The sequence below is a fragment of the Heterodontus francisci genome, chromosome 10 (genome assembly GCF_036365525.1).
Source record: "Heterodontus francisci isolate sHetFra1 chromosome 10, sHetFra1.hap1, whole genome shotgun sequence".
Classification (NCBI taxonomy): domain Eukaryota; kingdom Metazoa; phylum Chordata; class Chondrichthyes; order Heterodontiformes; family Heterodontidae; genus Heterodontus; species Heterodontus francisci.
In genome coordinates, this window is record NC_090380.1 from 101507401 (window position 1) to 101527643 (window position 20243).

The following is a 20243-nucleotide window of genomic DNA, read 5'->3' on the forward strand; positions in this document are numbered from 1 at the left end:
ATTTGTTCCCTTTGATTCTCAACCCCTTCCCACCATCCCCAGAGCCAATAAAAATGGTTTTCCCCGCTCCCCCACCCCTCCTTCCCTAAAAATATTATTTCTCCCCCTCTCCCCACCAGGTTCGCGCTTTGGAACTCAGTTTGGATTTCCGAAGGCGCGTGAGGTGTGATTAGCAGCCCCGCTGCAACCCACTGCATCAAGGGACTGGTACAATGCAGCCCAATGGTGATGAAATTGGTCTTTGCCAGTCACACAAAATGGACTCACAGAAAATGAGCAACCAATTTTACATTTTTCTTTTTATTCCATTGAAGTCATCATAATTATATTCCAGTAAGGAAAGTAAAAGGGTCTGTCAACTGAAGGTTGGGTTCTATGGATGAAAAAGGGGATTAAATTTGAAAATAATAATAAGATCCATTGACCTCTTCTGGGGCAAATAATGAAGTAGAAAGACATAGAAAATGTAAGGAATATAGGAAAACTGAAAATAGGGCGATGAAAATGTCTACCAGCAAATTCCAAATAAACAAGTAAGACAGTAAGAAGACTTAGATAGTTATTTTAGTATTAAGGGATAGTCAAGGAAGGGTAGAGGCAGTAAGAGGTAAAGGGGCCAAGCTTGTAGTGGAGGGTGAGGTACTAAATAAGCAATAAAAACAGAAAATAGTGGGAACATTCAGCAGGCTAGACAGCATCTGCTTCTCTTGCTACAGGTGCTGTCTGACCTGCTAAGTGTTTCCAGCACTTTTCTTTTTTTATTTCACATTTCCAACATCAGCAGTATTACTCTTTCATTTTGCTTCAGTTTTCACAGAGGAAATGCATATTGGAATTGTGGGTTCTTATTAAACAACAACAACTTGTATTTATATAGCACCTTTAATCTAGTAAAACATCCCAAGGGACTTCCCAGGATCGAACAACATTTTATCAAAGAGAACTTGAAATTAAAAAGTGACTCAAACTGAATGTGGACAAATCATCAGGCCATAATTGTTCATAGCCCAAGGATCCCAAGGGAAGCTGAGAAGAAATAGCAGAGGCCCTGAATCAATCTCTAAATTCTGAGCTGCCTCCTCCAATTCCAGTTCTGTTCCTAGCTTGGTGTTATATGCAAATTGACCACTTTGTGACTAGGAGTGTGAAAGGTTACAGGAGGTCATTGTTAGGCTAGCTGGATGAGCTTCTCAAGGGTAATTAAGGATGGGCAACAAATTCTGGCCTTGCCAGTGATGCTCACATCCCAAGAACGAATAAAAAATGTTGGGTGACAGCTACAGTTCAATGTGGAAAACAGTGGAGTAATACGTTTTGAAGTAAGTAAAATGAAATATACTTGGAATGATAGGATTTTAAATGGTGTACAGGAGCAGAAAGACCTAGATGGTCAGGTCATCATGGGTGACAGAGCAATGGAATGACACATAAGAAGGGCAAACAGAAATCTTGTTTTGTATCTTCAAGCATAGAATACAAAAACAAGGTGGTGCAGTCAAATGTGTGCATAATCTTAGGTTGCAGTAGACATAAAAGCTTTGGAAAAGGTGTTATGTAGTTTCACGAGAATGTTATCTGGAATGAGGGGTTTACAGTCATGAAGAGTGGTCTTTTTTCACTAGAGCTGAGGATGTTAAGAGTGATGTGTTAGAGGTCATGAAGTTAATGAGGGGTAAATGTGGCGCAGTGGTTAGCACTGTAGCCTCACAGCTCCAGCAACCTGGGTTCAGTTCTGGGTACTGCCTGTGCAAAGTTTGCAAGTTCTCCCTGTGACCACGTGGGTTTCTGCCGGGTGCTCCGGTTTCCTTCCACAGCCAAAGACTTGCAAGTTGATAGGTAAATTGGCTGTTGTAAATTGCCCCTAGTGTAGGTAGGTGGTCGGAAAACAGTGGGGATGTGGTAGGGAATATGGGATTGATGTAGGATTAGTATAAATGGGTGGTTGTTGGTTGGCACAGACTCAGTGGGCCGAAGGGCCTGTTTCAGTGCTGTATCTCTCTATGACTCGAAAAAAAAAGATACATTTTTTCCCCTGGTTGGGAAGAAGGTAATGCGAAGGCACAAATTTAAAATAATCACAAAAAGCATTAATCAGGAAAATTTTAAAAATATATTTTATGCAGAGTTGGTTAGAAGATGGACAAAAGTCAATAAATTCTTTAAAAAGGAATTAGCTAGTTAGTGGAAAGGAGGAATATTAAAAGGTGTGAGAAGGGAGCATCAGAATGGGATTAGAATAGGTAGCTCATGTGGAGAAGAATATTAACACAGACTTGATGAACTAAAATAAACAGATTAATAGTTGCATTCCAAAAATGCCATCAGAAAATATGGCAGATATCTGAAATGTATTTTTTTTTTATCTTCCACGCTCAATTTGAGAGGTGTTGATGGTGGGAGAAGGGATATGATCCCATGCATCACAACTGATGTCACCCTTAGAAGTGTCAGCATTGTATGGTACAAATTAGGGACACGTTAGTTCCCTTTTAGCACTGCTGCAACAATAGAGATAGCTTTCCTCTTCATGAATATGTTTCTGATGTTGCTACAGCCAACGCATAGAGGGAATTTTCCCCAATTGTCCTTAGCCTTAATGTCATGCAGGCCCCCACCTGCCAAGAATGAGGCACATATATTTCGCCACATGGACATTAAATTTTAAAATTGTTGCTGGGAAGAAAAGAAGGCCTATTACAAGGAGTTGCCAAGCCCCTGGCTGGAAAGATATTTTTTGCATGCTAGCAGACAGTGTTGGAACAAATGAACCAGTTCCTGCTCCAATTTAATCCACAATGGATTACCAGATGTTGAGGGTGGAGGAGCCCGCATTACAGGTTGACTGCTAAGATGGCCGAATACACAAATGGACGTGGTCACACACCCTAGTCACATGACCAACCTGCTGGGCAACCTGAGTTTTTTGAATTTGAACTTGCCACAGAGTTTTGAACTGGCAGAAAGCTGTTTGCTCCTGGACTAAAAAGATCTCTCGTGGCTGGCTTGCCGTAGCCTCTCCTGCCTGCTCCCTCTCTTTCTCATGGAACTCCAAGACCCATTGAAGACACGGGAACCCAAAGAGAGAAAAGTCTCCTACCTTGAACAAGGTTTAAGGAGAATACTGAGCCCCAACAAAAAGCAAGACTACCTACAATCGAGGACTCTACAGTGAGCTTGAAGCACAGTAACAAAAAACCCTCTTCAGAGATTGCTTCAAATGTTTTCACTTAATTTTTCTTCTGCTCTTTTCTGTCCCTATTAGCATGTGTGTATTGTGTACACATGCTAGCGTGGGGCGCAGAGTGTATCCGTAGGCGTTAACCAAATTAGAGTTTAAGTTTTAATAAATTTCACCTTTCTTCTTTAAACCTAAGAAAGCCTGTTTGTGCTCATTTCTTTGCCTTATAATTGGAACGTGGTGAACAAGGATTCACCAATGGGGAGCTAAAACACTGCTTAAAACAAAACCCTGTTACAGTAAGATCAGGTGAAGGTTGAAAGGGAACCCCCTAGACCTCTTTCTCACCTGGTTATAACACTAATCTCAGGGGAACATCCCCATCATTATTACCTTAATAAATAAGATAGAAATATGCCTATTTACGTTAGTTTTGAGCTGTGGACCTGTGCCCATCAGGAACTGGGTGGAAACTGCCTAAACACATTTCATGTAAGATTCTTACAACTGTCAGATGTTTCATCCATCAGTTTAACTTGGATTCAAACATAGGCACCAGAGGTGAAAGGACAGCTCCACCCAGCTTCTCTTTTCAGCATCTTATAATTTGTTATGCATTAAAGTGTCCACATTATATTATAGAGCCTTCAACAGTACTGGTCCTGCTCCTTCCCCAAGTCCCTTTGCCTCTCTACTTTTTTTGTTCATTCATGGGAAATGGGCGTCACTGGCTAGGCTAGCATTTATTGCTCATCCCTAATTGCTCTTGAGAAGGTGGTGAGTCACCTTCTTGAACTGCTGCTGTCTATGGGATGTAGGTACACCCGCAGTGCTGTTAGGAAGGGTGTTCCAGGATTTTGACCCAGTGATGATGAAGGGAAACTTGCAGATGGTGGTGTTCCCATGCGTCTGCTACCCTTGTAATGAGGTTTGGAGCCAAGAACCCAAAATGAGCATTGGTAAGCATATTATTCGTGAGAAAGTGCTGCTGAATAGCACTGTCAATGACACTTTCCATCACTTTACTGATGTTTGAGTGCAGACTGATGGGCCAGTAATTGGCTGGATTGGATTTATCCTGCTTTTTGTGGACAGAACATTTGTGGGCAGCTTTCTACTTTGTTGAGAAAATGCTGGTATGATAGCTGTACAGGAAAGTTCGGCTTGAGGCATGGCTAGTTCAGGAGCACAGGTCTTCAGCACTACAGCCAAGATGTTGTCGGGGCCCATAGCCTTTGATGTATCCAGTGCATTCAACCATTTCTTGATATCATATGGAGCAAACTGAATTGGCTGAAGACTGGCTGCTGTGATGGTGGGGTCCTAAGGAGGAGGCCAAGAGGGATCATCCACTCAGCACTTCTGGCTGAGGATGGTTGCCAACACTTCAGCCTTGTCTTTTACACTCACATGCTGGCCTCCACGACCATTGAGGATGGGGATATTCATGGAGCCACCTCCTCCTGTTAGTTGTTTAATTGTCCACCACCATTCACGACTGGATGAGACAAGACTGCAGAGCTTTGATCTGATCGGCTGCTTTTAGATCACTTGGCTCTCCCTATAGCACGATGCTTCCACTGTTTAGCATGCATGTATTCCTGTGTTGTAGCTTCACCAAGATGGCACCTCATTTTCAGGTACATCTGGTGCTGCTCCTGGCATGCTCTCCTGCACTCCTCATTCAGGGTTGGTCCCACGGCTTGATGGTAATGGTAGAATGGGGTATATGCCGGGCCATGAGGTTACAAATTGTGGTTGAATACAATTCTGCTGCTGCTGATGGCCCACGGATGTCCAGTTTTGAGCTCCTAGATCTGAATCTATCTCATTTAGCAGGGCAATAGTGCCACATCACATGCTGGAGGGTGTCCTCAGCGTGAAAATGTGACTTTATCTTCTCAAGGACTGTGCAATTGTCACTCCTACCAATAGTGTCATCACCTCTCTGCTTCCAAAAACCTCCTCAGAAACAACTTCTTACAGCTGGATTTTTGTTAATTCTGGTAACTCTTCTAACATTACTCACTATCCAATTCATCTCTGTGAAGTCCCTCAGTACATTTATTATGTCAAAGTTGTTTCATAAAATATATTAATGCAAGCTATTGTTTATTTATACTTTTTACTACAGTAACATAATTTTTCCAATTGCCCATTTTTTATAAACAATGTGTTATGTGGTCTCTCCTTATGTGTCATGTGGTCTCTCTTCCCACCTCCGCCAAAATGAAGACTGGGGCGGGAAGGCCTGTGAACGGCCTTCCCGTCCCGCTGCCAATCGAAGCCCTTAACTGGGTAATTAATGCCGAATTAAGGGCCTCATCCCTCCATTGCCGCAATTAACCGTGCAGCAGTTAGGCCTGTCACCACACAGGAAGCACGGCAGAATAAACCGTGCAGACGGCTTCCTGGCTCCGGGCGGGGGTGGGGTGGGGGAGGTTGGTGGTGGGGTCCCTTGTTAAAAGGCACTTAGTGCTGAGAGCCACCTCCCTGCCTTTGCTACCAACCACCTCCTACACCTCCCTCCCCGCAAACCGCAGCCCATCAGAACTCTCCCACCCTGACATACCTGGGTGGCCTGGGTCCAGCGATGCTCCTGGGACTCGGTGGGTGCTTCACTGGCAGCAGCCAGCCCCTCCGCGGTGGCGCTGCTCAGTTAAAGAGCTGGCGGTCTCTGGCCTGCAGCTTTCAAAGGGCGGAACTTCAATCAACGGGGTCCCTGATCCTGTGGAAGGCCCGCTGCTGTCCACTCATGTGCCTACTTGGCACTAGATTTGGCCTGCCTCCCACAGAAGAGGCGACGTGGAGTGCTCGGTGTCGCTTTTTCTACACGTCGAGATCCCATTGCCTAGGTAAAAACCCAGCTTAGATGTGCAAGACTGGGTTGGGATGACTTTGGTTGTTTTGACTACTTGCTGTCAGAAAGTCAGGGGATCAAGCCCTACTCCAGTACCTGAGCACATATTCTAGACTAACACCTCAGTACAGTACTGACAGACTGCTGAATTGTTGGAGCTGCCACCTTTCTGTTAAAATGTTAGGCCGAGGCCCCTTCTGTCTGCTCAGATGGATGTGAAAGATCTCTTGACACTATTCAAAGGAAAATAGGAAGTTCATTTGTCCAGGGTCCCCTCGTTCATTTAAAAAAAAAATTAACTCATTTCTCTTATTTGTGGGATCTTGCTTTGTACTAGTTAGTTGAAACATTTGCCTAGATAATAACAGTGACTATGGGTGGAATGTTATTTCAGCTGATCTGCATGCAGCTTGTAGATGGTTCGGAGCCCATCTGTCAAAGACATGGGCTTTGCCTTGGCTCTTTGACAGTCAGTGTTGGTGTTGCAGCTGCTCTTGTTCCTCATTGGAGGTCCAAGCTGGAGCTGCTTAAGCTGCTCCCATGCAGCAGCGAAGGCTGACAGCAGGGAGGTGCAGATCAAGGTGACTGAAGTCTAAGACAGATGAACTGACTTCCAAGAAGTTGACAATCACCTGCCAAGCAAGGAAGGAAGTGTTGTGAGCAGCAGCTTTTCATCTGGACTGGAGCTCTTCAGTTTCACACATCAAAGTGCTTCCCAGCCTTGCTTCAGTGACCCTGGCGAGTTGCAGACAGCTCGGGAAATAGACTGGCTGGCTGGTAAAGCTAGAATGCTTGGCTAAAACAGGAGTTAATTACCTATTTGCACATTACAATGACTTTCCCGACAGCTCCAAGGGGGTTTCCCGCTCGCCTGCAAACTCACCCAGGTAAGACCCAGAGGAGGGCGGGAGTGGGACTGACTGGATAGCTCTGTAGAGAGCTGGCATGAACTTGATGGGCTGAATAGCCTCCTTCTGTGCTATAAATGACTCTACGATGACAAGCTCCCAACCCGATGTCACTTTTAGGAGATTTTAATTCCCCACCCATACCCAGACCCGCTTGCCCTCGGCAGTTAAGATTTTGCCCTATACTTCAAATGTAGTTAATTGACTGAAGTATTTTGAGATGTCCTGAAAATGTGAAAGCTCTACTTATGTTCTTTTAATGAGAAACTATCTACCTGTCTCATCAAGGTTGCAGGCTCAATCCAAGAAAATCCTGGGTGCAAGCCTATGTAGTACCACATAGTGGCGTAGCACACTAGAACGCTAAAGCATTGTGAGACCACTTATTCCCTTATTTCTTTTTATTCCCTTTGGGCCTCAGTGTGGAATCCAAGGTCCCCAAATATTCATAATATGTGGGATTGTACCCACACACTAAACCCGAGAAGGCAAAGAAAAGGTTAAGATTGGGGGGGTGTGGGGAAGTTGTTAAGAACAAAATGGAAAGACATACTAGGAAAAGACATACTGAGTCTTTGAATATGTTTAAGGCAGAGATAGATAGATACTTGATAAGCAAGGGGGGGGGGGGGTGAAAGGTTATTGGGGGTAGATGGAAATGTGGAGTAATCAGTTCAGCCATGAACTTATTGAATGGCGGAGCAGGCTCGAAGGGCCGAGTGGCCTACTCCTGCTCCTAATTCGTATGTTTGTATGTATGTTCGTAAAAACCATAGGTACAGAATTTTAGGAGAAAGAGAATAGAAAGTTCAGTATTTAGAAAGTAATGAATATATTAATATTTTTACTGCCAAATATATCTTGATAACAACTTTGAGTTTACAGTAATTATTACAAATATACAAAAGAGAAAGATCAGTTACACCATTCACTGGAAAAAGTAGACTCACACATCCCCCTACCCAACCACCAGTGATGTTAATTCCTGGAGAAGATTAAAAAAAAACATTAGAAAAATTCAAGATAAACTCAGGAAACTCTTCTCCAACGCTTCACGCAATTAAACAAGTTAGCCATGACTCATCACTTTGTGAACCTAACGTTTCCACATCCCTGATATGAGCCATACCTATACTTAGAATACTCACATCCAAACCAATTTAATCACTTTACACCATTATTCTAAATATTTGCTAATGACTATAACTTTGGCTCTTCTGTTGAGTCCCACATACATGCAGTGGGGATAAGAATTTCTCTGTTTGCACTTACTACTGAAACTGAGTTTATGATTTTCATAGAAATATATACTAAGTGGGAAATCTTCACAAATGTACTTAGGGTGCCCAGACATGGAAGGTAGAGGTACTCATATCTTCTGGTGGTTCTTTGTTCTTTGTACACTGAAAGACTGGGAGTTATCAGGTATTAGAGTTTCCAACCCTCTAAGATTGCCCTGGAGTCATCAGGAATTAAAGATTCATCTCCAGGACACTGTTGCGAGCAACGCAACAGAAAATAAAAATTATAGGGAAAATAAAAAAATTGGATTTTTAAATTTTCCTTTGAGCATTTTCATTTAAGAGTTAGAAAAGCTTTGGACATGGGAAGAAACGTTGTTTGAGTGACAGTCAAGAATCATCCAATCAGGTGATGAAGGGGGTAATTTTATGCTCTCCCCTACAGCAGGTTTGCAGACGGGGAGAGAATAAAATTGGGTAGGATGGTGACGGATGGGGTTCCCGCCTCTACCAAAATTTAGTCCAGGGTGGGAAGGCCTGTGAATGCCCTTTCCGCCCCGCCACCAATTGAGGCCCTTAGCTGGGCAATTAACATTCAAATAAGGGCCTCTTCCCATCGCAGCCACAATTAGCTGTGTGGCGGGTGGCCCCATCACTGCACAGGAATCACAGTACGGAAGACTGTGCAAGCTGCTTCCTGGCTCCAGGGGTGGGGTTGGGGAATACGTTAAAAGGCACAGTGCCTGAACGAGGGACCTGGCATCGGGAGGTGGGGGGCCCACTGAGGGTCACCCTACCTGCCTTTGCTGCCAACCCCCCTTCCGTCCCCTCCCCCACAACCCCCACCCTGTGAGACCCCTCCTGCCCTGACCTACCTGAGGCCTGGTTCCAGTGATGCTCCTGGGTCTGTGATAGGTGCACTTGCAGCAGCAGCCACCACTTCTGCGGTGGCACTGCAGCTGCTGGCCTCTGATTGGCCAGCAGCTCTGCAAGGGCGGGCCTTCTGGCGCTGGGGTCCATGATCCTGTGGAAGGCCTGCGACTGTCCAGTTAAGTGCCTTATTGGCACTAAATTCAGCGGGCCTTCCATAGAAGAGGTGATGCAGAGATCTCGGCGTTGGTTTCTCCGCCACAAGGATAAAATTCCTTCGGACACGACTATTCAGTTTCCGATTGGTGTGGAGGATGTTGTACCGTGAGAATAAACATGTTGGGTGACCAATGGTGAGAGTGTGGGGGCGGGATGGTTGCAGACAGCCGGTCATGTGATGAAACCTCCAGGAATATGTCCAACCAGAGTTGCCAAACCTGTCTGGTCCATATTCTTCCACTCTGTATCCCATCCCCCTGCCAAATTAATTTAAATCCCCCCCAACAGCACTAGCAAACTTCCCAGCAAGGATGATAAGGACCCGCATGGGAGATTGGTTGAGAAGGTAAGAGCCCGTGGGATCCAGGGTAATTTGGCAAACTGGATCCAAAATTGGCTTTGTGGAAGGAGGCAGAAGGTGATGGTTGAGGGTTGTTTTTGCGAATGGAGGCCTGTGACCAGTGGTGTACCGCAGGGATCGGTGCCGGGACCCTTACTGTTTGTAGTGTACATTAATGATTTAGATGTGAATATAAGAAGTATGATCAGTAAGTTCGCAGATGACACGAAAATCGGTGGTGTCGTAAATAGTGAGGAGGAAAGCCTTAGATTACAGGACGATAGAGATGGGCTGGTAAGATGGGTGGAGCAGTGGCAAATGGAATTTAATCCTGAGAAGTGTGAGGTGATGCATTTTGGGAGGACTAACAAGGCAAGGGAATATACAATGGATGGTAGGACTCTAGGGAGTACAGAAAGTCAGAGGGACCTTGAGGTGTTTGTCCATAGATCACTGAAGGCAACAGCACAGTAGATAAGGTGGTTAGGAAGGCATACGGGATACTTGCCTTTATTAGCCGAGGCATAGATTATAAGAGCAGGGAGGTTATGATGGAGCTGTATAAAACGCTAGTTAGGCCACAGCTGGAGTACTGTGTCCAGTTCTGGTCACCACACTATAGGAAGGATGTGATTGCAATGGAGAGGGTGCAGAGGAGATTCACCAGGATGTTGCTTGGGCTGGAGCATTTCAGTTATGAAGAGAGACTGAAAAGGCTAGGGTTGTTTTCCTTGGAGCGGAGAAGGCTGAGGGGGGACCTGATTGAGGTATACAAAATTATGAGGGGCATTGATAGGATAGATAGGAAGGAACTTTTTCCCTTAGTGGAGGGGTCAATAACCAGGGGGCATAGATTTAAGGTAAGGGACAGGAGGTTTAGAGGGGATTTAAGGAAAAAAAATTTCACCCAGAGGGTGGTTGGAATCTGGAACACACTGCCTGAAGGGGTGGTAGAGGCAGGAATCCTCACAACATTTAAGAAGTATTTAGATGAAACGCCATAGCATACAAGATTTCGGGCCAAGTGCGGGAAAATGGGATTAGATTGGATGGGTGCTTGATGGTCAGTGCAGGTGCGTTGGGCCGAAGGGCCTGTTTCTGCGCTGTTAAACTCCATGACTCTATATTATTTCAAGGTAACAGTAGAATGTCTAACTTAACACAGTGAACTACACTTTGTTGAGTGAATAGATATTAAAAAGCATTTTCTACCTAAACCTATTGCAATCACCCCTCCTAACAGACCGATATGATCGGTTTATTCCAGTTCTTTGAATACCTGCATATGCCCGCCTGACATATATTTCCATATCTGAAGCTCAACAATCTCCTTCTGTACATATACCTCATCATGTTCGTTTCAGAGACATAGCTACATAAGTATTAAAAATCATATAGAAATGGATACTTTCCATAATCCTTTGCAGCCAGAAAGAAGTTAACTTGTTTGAAAATCTCTTTACAGTTTGATGTGCAAATACTCAACAGAAATTGGTCTTTTCACATCCATATGTCACTCAGTGTCAGCACTTTTGATTGGCTGAAATTCTACCTTTAATACCAGTATTAAGCCAATCAAAACCCAGTTTAAAAAAAAAACCGAGATCCCACCTCTAAAGTGAATGAGAGGAGCCAGGAGAATGGTTTAAAATGTAATTATTTATGGGAAAAGGTTAAGAAAAATAGGGTAGGTTAGATTAGATGAAAAATTACAAATGAAAAAAGAAGGGCAGGTCGGCCGGATAATTAGAAAAAAAAGTAAAGAAAAACAGGGAACACAGAAGCCTTATGTGTCAATTGTATTTTATTTATATATTTTAGTTTCAGAAGATAATCTTGCAATTCTTTATGTTTGAGTTGCTTTGTTACCAACAATAACAATCATTAATTTGCTGTTCATACTTGGATCTTTCCTATTTCTCATCTCGATGCTGCCCTCGGCAACATCATCCAGAAACACGTTAGTTTCCACATGTACATTGATGGCTCTCAGCTCTACCTCATCGCCACCTCCCTCGATCCTCCACTATTGCTGATTTGTCACACTGCTTGTCTGACATCCAGTATTGGATGGACAGAAATTTCCTCCAAATATTGGAAAGACTGAAAGCTGTTTGTTGTCTTTGATTCCTGCCACAAACTTCATCCCTCAGTCACTGATTCCATCCCTCTCTAGCAATTTCCTGAGGCTGAAGCAGGCCGTTCACAACCATATTTGAGCCTGAGGTTAGCTTCCAACCATGTCCTTTCCATCACCAAGACTGCCTATTTCTAGCCCCGTAACATTACGCACCTCCACCCTGCCTCAGCTCATCTGCTGTTGAAACCTTCATCAATGCCTTTGTTATATCGAGATTTGACTATTCCAATGTTTTCTTGGTTGTGCTCCAATTTTCCACCCTACATTAACTTGAGCTCAACCAAAACTCTGCTGCCTGTATCTTAATTCATTCCAAGCCACATTCACCCATAACCCCTGTTAACTTACATTGGCTACTGGTCCAGCAATGCCTCAATTTTAAAATCCTCATCTTTATTTCCAAATCCCTCCATGGTCTTGCCCCCTGCCCATCTCTTTAACCTCCTCCAGCTCTACAAGCCTCCAAGATATCTGCGCTCCTTCTATTCTGGCATCTTGTTCATTTCCGATTTTAATCACTCCGCCATTGGCAGCTGTACTTTCAGCTACCTAGGCCCTAAGGTCTGGAATTCCCTCCCTAAACCTTCCTACCGCTCTCTCCTTCTTTTCGTCATACCTTAAAGCTTACCTCTGACAAAACGTTTGGTCATCTAATATCACTTTCTGTGGCTTGGTGTCAAATTTGATTACTAATGCTCTTATGAAGCGCCTTGGGGCATTTTGTTATCTTAAAGGTGCTATGTAAATGTAAGTTGTTGCTGTTATTTGTGGGACCTTGCTGTGCCCAAAATAAGTGCCATGTAGCAACAATGACTGCACTCACATAGTAATCAATGGCTGTGAAACACTTTGGTATTTCATTGGTTCTTTATTGCTATAAATCTGGTGCTAGTTTCAGTTCCGTATTATGTGAGCAAAAATAAACAAAAATACTCAGACCTGGACCTGTCAGCAGACTAATGTATTACCTTTTCTGAAAATATTTCTGTTATAATCAGAAATTTAGAAGAAAAGAAAAGAAAGTTCTGACTGTACACCTCTCTCATTTCTCCCCCAATATTCTTCCTCCTCTTCCAAATCAACATGCCCCACTAAGATCAGTTAACTTGGGAGAGTTAAGGAATCGAACCTGGCTCATCATTTCACATTATGAGGTGATGACTGTTGGGCTTAAGTTGGCTCCAAGATGGCATGCCTGGAAATGAATGATTAGAACTTGTTTAGATCTGCAAATAAGGTTTCCTATGCCTATTATAGGACCGCAATTGCAACTTCCAAAGAAAATTTGGCAAAGCATATATGGCACATGCCAATCCCATTTCTCAAAATGGTGAAAGTCCTAACCGGCAAACTGTAAAGGTTGTGCTGAAGGCCTATCCAAAAATTTACGGCTTTAAGACTTTTATGGGGCTAGGAAGAGCTTGAAAGAGCCCCATAAAAATCCTCTGGCCTGCTCTCCCACACCCCCACCCATCCCACTCCTGATAGACCTGACCAGCTGGCCAGCAGAGTACAATGGCTGCCTGATTTTCTGCCGTGGGAAACCGGAACGGTTGCAGTCCGTTGCTAAAATATTTGTATGTTGGCTGAGCACCTAGGGCCCAATCACAACATCGTGTCCGTTCGGTTCCCAAACTTAAAGTCTCCTCTTGTAAGTTAGTACCAGAACCAGGCAGGTCTGCTGTGCAGTTGATGTCTGATCAGCCACTGGCTCAACAAGGAGATGTAGAGACATAGACCCATCACTTTGGACTGGGATTTGTTTTCTCTCTCAGTTCCAAATAACCAAACCAACCAATACTTTAAAGGATAGAGCAGTTCTAGGTGCAAAAATGGTGTCAGTTCAACTCTCCCCTTGTCTGTGAGTCAAGTTTCCCATCCAGATACCAATATAAGGAAAAATTAAGCCTTCACTTAAATGGCAAGTTCTTAATGCAGAGTTCTAGCAAGTATAGATACCAGGAAGGTTCAGAGATCACAGTTTTAGAGAGAAAAGAAACAACACTCAGAACTCTTCTACTACAAATACTAGATGTGCTTATAGAAAAACTCCTTTGCATTGTATTTTAACACATTCTGTAATACAATAGTACAGCGAGACATTTGGTTTGAACTTGTTAAGGGGTTCACGTGAGAATGACACCATTTTTAATTAGTAACCCTAAAAATACTACTGCTGGAAATCTGAAATAAAAACAGAAAATTCTGCAAACACAGAGCAAGTTAATCAGCACCTGAAAGAGAGAGAGGTTAATTTCCACATTCCCTATTGCCATGTAACCTCACAGCACTCTATGTATCCAGTTTGTACAAATTAAGCCCGGTCTAGACAATGGGAGGTTCTTAACCACATATGTGTGTCTACCGGGAACTGTAGCACCTTTCTCACCTGTCTGGTTCAGTTCAGGTTAGTTTAGTTCAGCTTTCTAATCAGCAGGAAACATAGAGCCTGGGCTGCAGCAGTTATTACAAAATGCTGCTTTTTTTTTTCGCTTCTAACTGCAGTCTCAGGGTCAATTGTGTTGAAATTGTTAGAAATGAGGAAGTTATTATTTTTATCCTTCAACTATAAAGGGTAGGTCTAATTTTATAGAACTTTTCACATTAATGGCAGATTCTCTGCTTTTTTTCTCCACGCAGAAGGGATGAACATGACTAGAAAAGAGGGTATACATGAGGTTAGGCACACTACAGCCTGCCGGACTGAACATTGAGTTCAATAATTTCAGAGCATGACAGCCCCCCATTTTACTTTCATTTTTAGTTATTTTTTCTTCCTTTTTTTTTACATTCTTTTTTACATTTTTTACCATCTTTTTTTTGCATTTATTTCATTTCATCTTAGTTTGTTCAGTTTGCTTACCCACTGTTTTTTTTTCAGGTTTGCACTTGCTGCTGTTCAATATTCAGTGCATTAATACCTAATCTGTACTAATGCTTTGTCTTTCAACACACCATTAACATATTGTTTGCCTTTGCTCCATGACGTTTTGGTCAGCTATGTGGCCTGGTCCAATCTATACCTTCTCCTTTGTTATCTCTTGCCCCACCCCCACCTCTTTTGCTTATAACCTGTGACTTTTCTAATATTTGTCAGTTCCGAAGAAGGGTCACTGACCCGAAACGTTAACTCTGCTTCTCTTTCCACAGATGCTGCCAGACCTGCTGAGTAATTCCAGCATTGTTTTTATTTCAGATTTCCAGCATCCGCAGTATTTTGCTTTTATTATACATGAGGTGGTTTCCCATTGCCTTCCTCAGACCAAAACAGAAATTTAACCTGCTCTGTTGATCTTGTTCTAAACTGCATACTAGCCATCGAGCCAACTGAGCTACCCAGTCCCGGTACATTAATAGTATTCAGGGTGAAAGTAACGCTTACTTTTTTTTTCCTTGAATCATACATGCATCATTTAAAAGATCTTTGAAGTTACATTGGCCTGTGAGTGTTGGTGACTCTGCAAGAATCTTTATTCATGAGCACTGCATAATGGACTTGATCACGGGCTCCAGTCATATGAGGTGCTGCCAAAAATATGTGCTGGCATGAAACAAGCCATTGTAGCAGTTATAGGTAAACATAAGTTGCTTGTTTGTAAACCCTGGTATCTCTCTTCCTGCCCAATGCTTTCCCCGCCCACACCAACAGCAGTCCCTTTGGTTTTACAGCCGACACCAATGTCACCCTAGGTTGTACTTGCTCTATAACTATAGCATTAGTGAAAAGAGGTTTTGCTTCACACTCGTACAAGAAAATGAAGCAAGGCTCCCTCCTCTGGGACACTGCTTGATACAGATAGTACAATTGAAATGTAAACACAGCCCTAATGTACAGACTTACGAATATCCAACAAAAGGACAGATAAAGAGCAGATGGTTTGCTGAGCTTGTCCTATCCTGGCATGTTGCAACTTCTGTACCCCTTTACCCATATCCACACCAGGCAGACAATCTGTAGAAAAAGAGACAAAACAAAACAGAGAAAAAAAACCGTGGCCAATTTAGGGAGAAAAGGTGCTGGGAAATTTCCCTTTGATCCCGATGATCAAATAAATTCCAGGAGACCAGTATAATAAAAGCAAAATACTGCAGATGCTGGAAATCTGAAATAAAAACAGAAAGTGCTGGAAGTACTCAGCAGGTCAGGCAGCAACTGGGGAGAGAGAAACAGAGTTAGCATTTCAGGTCTGTGACCTTTCATCAGAACTGGCAAAGATTAGAAAAGAATTAGGTTTTAAGCAAGTGAAGGTAGGGAGTGGGTTTGGTGGGGAAGAGAACAAAAGGGAAAGTGTGTTATCGGGCAGAGGGCCGGAGAGATTAAATAACAAAGCTGTCATGGGACAAAGGCAAAGAGTGTGTTAATGCTTGTGGTGAAAGACAAAGCATTAGTGCAGAGAGAGTGTTAATGGCAGAATAATGAGCTCTGTCTACATAAAAAATATGCACATGGTTAAAAAAGAAAAGCAAATAATAAAAAAAAGAAAAATATTTTTAAAAGGCCAGCCATGCTCTGAAGTTATTGAACTCAATGTTCAATCCCCAAGGCTGTAGAGTACCTAATCGAAAGATCAGGTGCTGTTCCTCGAGCTTGCGTTGATGTTCACTGGAACACTGGAGCAGACCAAGGACAGAAATGTGGGCATGAGAGCAGGGGGGTGTATTGAAATGGCAAGCAACCGGAAGCTTGGTGTCATTCTTTTGGACTGAACGGAGGCGTTCCATAAAGTGGTCACCCAATCTACGTTTGATCTCCCCAGTGTAGAGGAGACTGCGTTGTGAGCAGCGAATACAGTATACTAAATTGAAGGAAGTAGAAGTAAATCACTGCTTCACCTGGAAGACCAATGACTGGGTGACACACAGCCTAATGAACTATCTACCTCCTGACAACTTATTCCATGTACTCAGTGATTCTCTGCAAAAAGAAGTACCTGCGAACATCTAACCTTGTTGTATGCTTATGTAACTTATGTTCATTCCCTCCCCCATCTTCATCATCCCTAACCTGTTAAGCTCAACCAGCCTCTTTTCATGGATAAAATCTAATCATTTCATTTTATTTAGTTTTTTTGCATTCTAAAGTAATTCAAAAGCATACCAACTTGTTTCATTAAATGATGATTAAAAGAACATTAAAAAAAAAATCCAAGTTTATCTGGCATATTGCCAAGAAAAGCTTAGATCATTTGGAAGGAAATGTACTATTGGGCTGGGTAGGTGATATCCTCTGAAGCTGCCACAATTGCATCCCTGTAGTATTAACCTATTACCTGGAAAGAAAGAACATGCATTTAGATGCATAATGAAAACAAGGAAATTGCGGAGCCTTTCGACAGGTATTTTGTGTCTGCTTTCACTGTAGAAGACTTAGGAAACCTCTTAAAAATTAAGAGGTGAAAGGGAGGGATGAGCTTAAAACAATCACCGTCACCAGGGAAAAGGTGCTGGGAAAACTATCAGACCTAAAGGCTGACAAGTCCCCAGAACCAGATGGTCTGCATCCTAGGGTTTTAAAAGAAGTGGCTGCAGAGATAGTAGAGGTCTTGGACTGTATCATCATGTCCTCTACCCAATTTATTTAACCTCCTGAAGGAAGGTTCTGCAAATTCACTCTCTGTCTCAAAGGGAATCAGGCAACATTCTAGAATATCTATCTAACTTACAATCTACATTTGGCATCCTTACCAGTTGCTTTTTATAGTGTAATAAAAGCAAAATACTGTGGATGCTGGAAATCTGAAATAAAAACAAGAAATGCTGGAACCACTCAGCAGGTCTGGCAGCATCTGTGGAAAGAGAAGCAGAGTTAACGTTTCGGGTCAGTTCCGATGAAGGGTAAGTGACCTGAAACGTTAACTCTGCTTCTCTTTCCACAGATGCTGCCAGACCTGCTGAGTGGTTCCAGCATTTCTTGCTTTTTATAGTGTGGCATTCCCATGGCCCCATTGCAATCATTATGCTCTGAAGAATATTTGATAATCTCTACCTTTAAAATCTTTGACATGTGGGGAGAAGAAAGCTCCATTTGTATATTTATAGGTAAAGTACAAATGTGTTATTTGTACTAATGGTTACTATTTCACTACAAATAGTGAACAGAAGAAATCTTCCCCCCATAATTAGTAATCTCCCTCAAACCCAAGCTGATGTCATCTGACCATTACTTGTTGATTAATCCTGTATTCTACTCTTAGCTACTGTAGTGATGTCCAGCACACCGGAGTTTTGACCCTTTACCCTGGTTCTTAAGTATGGTGTAATTGAAGAATTTACTAATTATACAGTAATTAATTATGTACAGAATTGTACACTTCAGCTGAAAGAACATAAGCAGCTGTTTTGGTAAAGATTGGTCAGTTATTTCACTCTGCTGCAATCTGCAGCTATCTGGTCTCGCATTGTCTTCTGAAGGTATTTTTACTCTTTGTTCTCAGTATCGTAGACAAAGCCAGTATTTATTGCCCATCTGGATTTGCCCTGAGAAGTTGGTGATACAACTGAGTGGGCAGTTCACAGGGCAGTCAAACGTCAACTGTATTGATGTGGGAGGGACATTAGTGAACCAGTTGGGTTTTCATGACGGTTTCATGGTCAGTTTTACTGATATCAGCTTTCTGGATTATTAAAAAAATCCTCATACAGCCATGATGGGATTCAAACTCACATTCTACTGAATTATTAATCCAGGCCTCTGGATGATAAGTCCAGTGAAATAAGGACTGCAATAGCGGAGAGAGTTTTTAAAGTAATAAAGCTGGAAACACTGAATCTTATCTCACAGCTATATAACAAAATCACTCAATTTTTCAATGGGGACCTGCTTCTTCCTTTGTACATTTCCTCAAGAGAGCCCATTAAATTACAATGCAGCTCATTCAGTTTAGTTCAGTCATATTTGGAATGTTTCAGAACAACATCATCCGCTTCCTCTTCCAAAGTTCCCTTACAATTTATAAATGATTTTAGTCATGGATACATTCATTATAGCAAAGTAATATTAGCCAAAAACGACGATGGCAACAAGCAAATCCTTACTCTCATTGAGAATAATGTCAAAGAGGGTGGACTTTATGCAGGAAACATCAAGCCTCAGTAATATCACTTTACCCAGAAATGTTGAGGAAAAAAGGGATTTTATGGCAACCTAGGAGGTTTAAAGTTGATTACAGACTGCTCTGTCTACAGGAATAAGCAGTGATAGACAAAACATCGCAGCATACAAATGTATTAATTCCCGCCCAAAAGATTGAAATACTCTATGGTTGATGGATCTATCATCTAATAATCACAGTTCCCTTGTAGGATATATTCAATTAAAAAAAAATCATTGTTCATGTGCACTATTAATGTTTCTTTGAATAGCGTCATAGGGGCCCCAAGAATAACCTGTTCCAAATTTTAAACTGGGTTAATTATTGCATGAAAATAGTAGAGAGAGGAATTTCATAGTGTAGTTTCAGGTCCATTGCTCTTACAGGGCAGATTGTGATCCTGCAGTGTATTATATGTGATTGGTAAGGATCTTTATGTAGCCTAGTTTATGTGCATGCTACTTGTCCCATGCTGTAAAGTGTTTTTACTTGGATGTCGGATAAGAGCAGGATTAGGTTGGCTGTAATGTGTCCCCAATGACAAGAGGGCCATGAAGGGTGAGATAACAAAGATCTGCTACGTCTGTGGAACAGCACACCAACATGCATCAGCACCTTCAAAAGAGGAAGGGGAGAAAAGTGGTAGTAGGGACATAGAAAAATAATAATAATAAGGACAATAATAATAATAATGTGCATACTCCCTCCAGTCCAGACAAGTTAAGGTCAGATTTTAAGCCCTTGTTTCAATGTGACATCTGTATCCTGTGGTAAAGCTGAGTGAATTAGACATGTAACCATCATCTCACACCTGCCTTGAAGACCAGCTTTTGAAACGCAGCAGAGAGAGGAAAAAAAAAAGAAATCATCAACTACGCATCAAGAAAAACAACATTGTTTTCTGGTCACTCTTATCTCTGTACTCCAAAATATCCTGTTTCTTAGAGCTAAGCCAGCCAGAACCAATAGAAACCTCTTCCTGCTACAGACTGACTTCATTTCCCAGACTTAGCACAATCTCGCCGCCTCCAAAAAAAACTTCAGCAACCCTGACTGGACATAAGCTTCTTTAACAATATATAGATTAAAAAAAAGAACGTCCTTTTGAGTTAAAATGGCCAGTACAATAAAGGTAAGAGTTGCTGGATTTTCTGTGTTTTAAACATTGGGCTACAAATCATTGCTCTTCGCCAGATGTGTTAAACGGTGAATGAAGCAACACCCTCTTTTCCACAATGGAAGGCGATGAGCAGATTTCCTTTGTGCTGCCTGTAAAATTTCCTCTTTCCTACTCGAACTGTCCGGCTCGTTTGAAAAACTTTTTTTGAGGAAAAGAGAGATTTTCACGCACGCCCCAAGCAGAAGCGAGGCGCTTCATCGTTACTTTCTTCCTTCT

The 20243-nt window shown here is 42.4% G+C and overlaps 1 protein-coding gene across 4 annotated transcripts in view; it reads left to right on the forward strand.

Annotated features, from left to right (window-relative positions):
- Positions 1 to 20243, forward strand: part of erg (ETS transcription factor ERG) — a 276398-nt gene that overhangs the window by 130371 nt on the left and 125784 nt on the right. The window contains exon 1 of one of the 4 annotated variants that reach the window (XM_068041174.1): positions 19488 to 19979. The exons of the other annotated variants lie outside the window; for them this stretch is intronic. Within the exon in view, the coding sequence (XP_067897275.1) occupies positions 19962 to 19979 (18 nt within the window). The 5' untranslated portion in view covers positions 19488 to 19961. Of the gene's footprint in view, positions 1 to 19487; positions 19980 to 20243 lie in introns of those variants that run through there. 4 annotated transcript variants of the gene reach the window in all.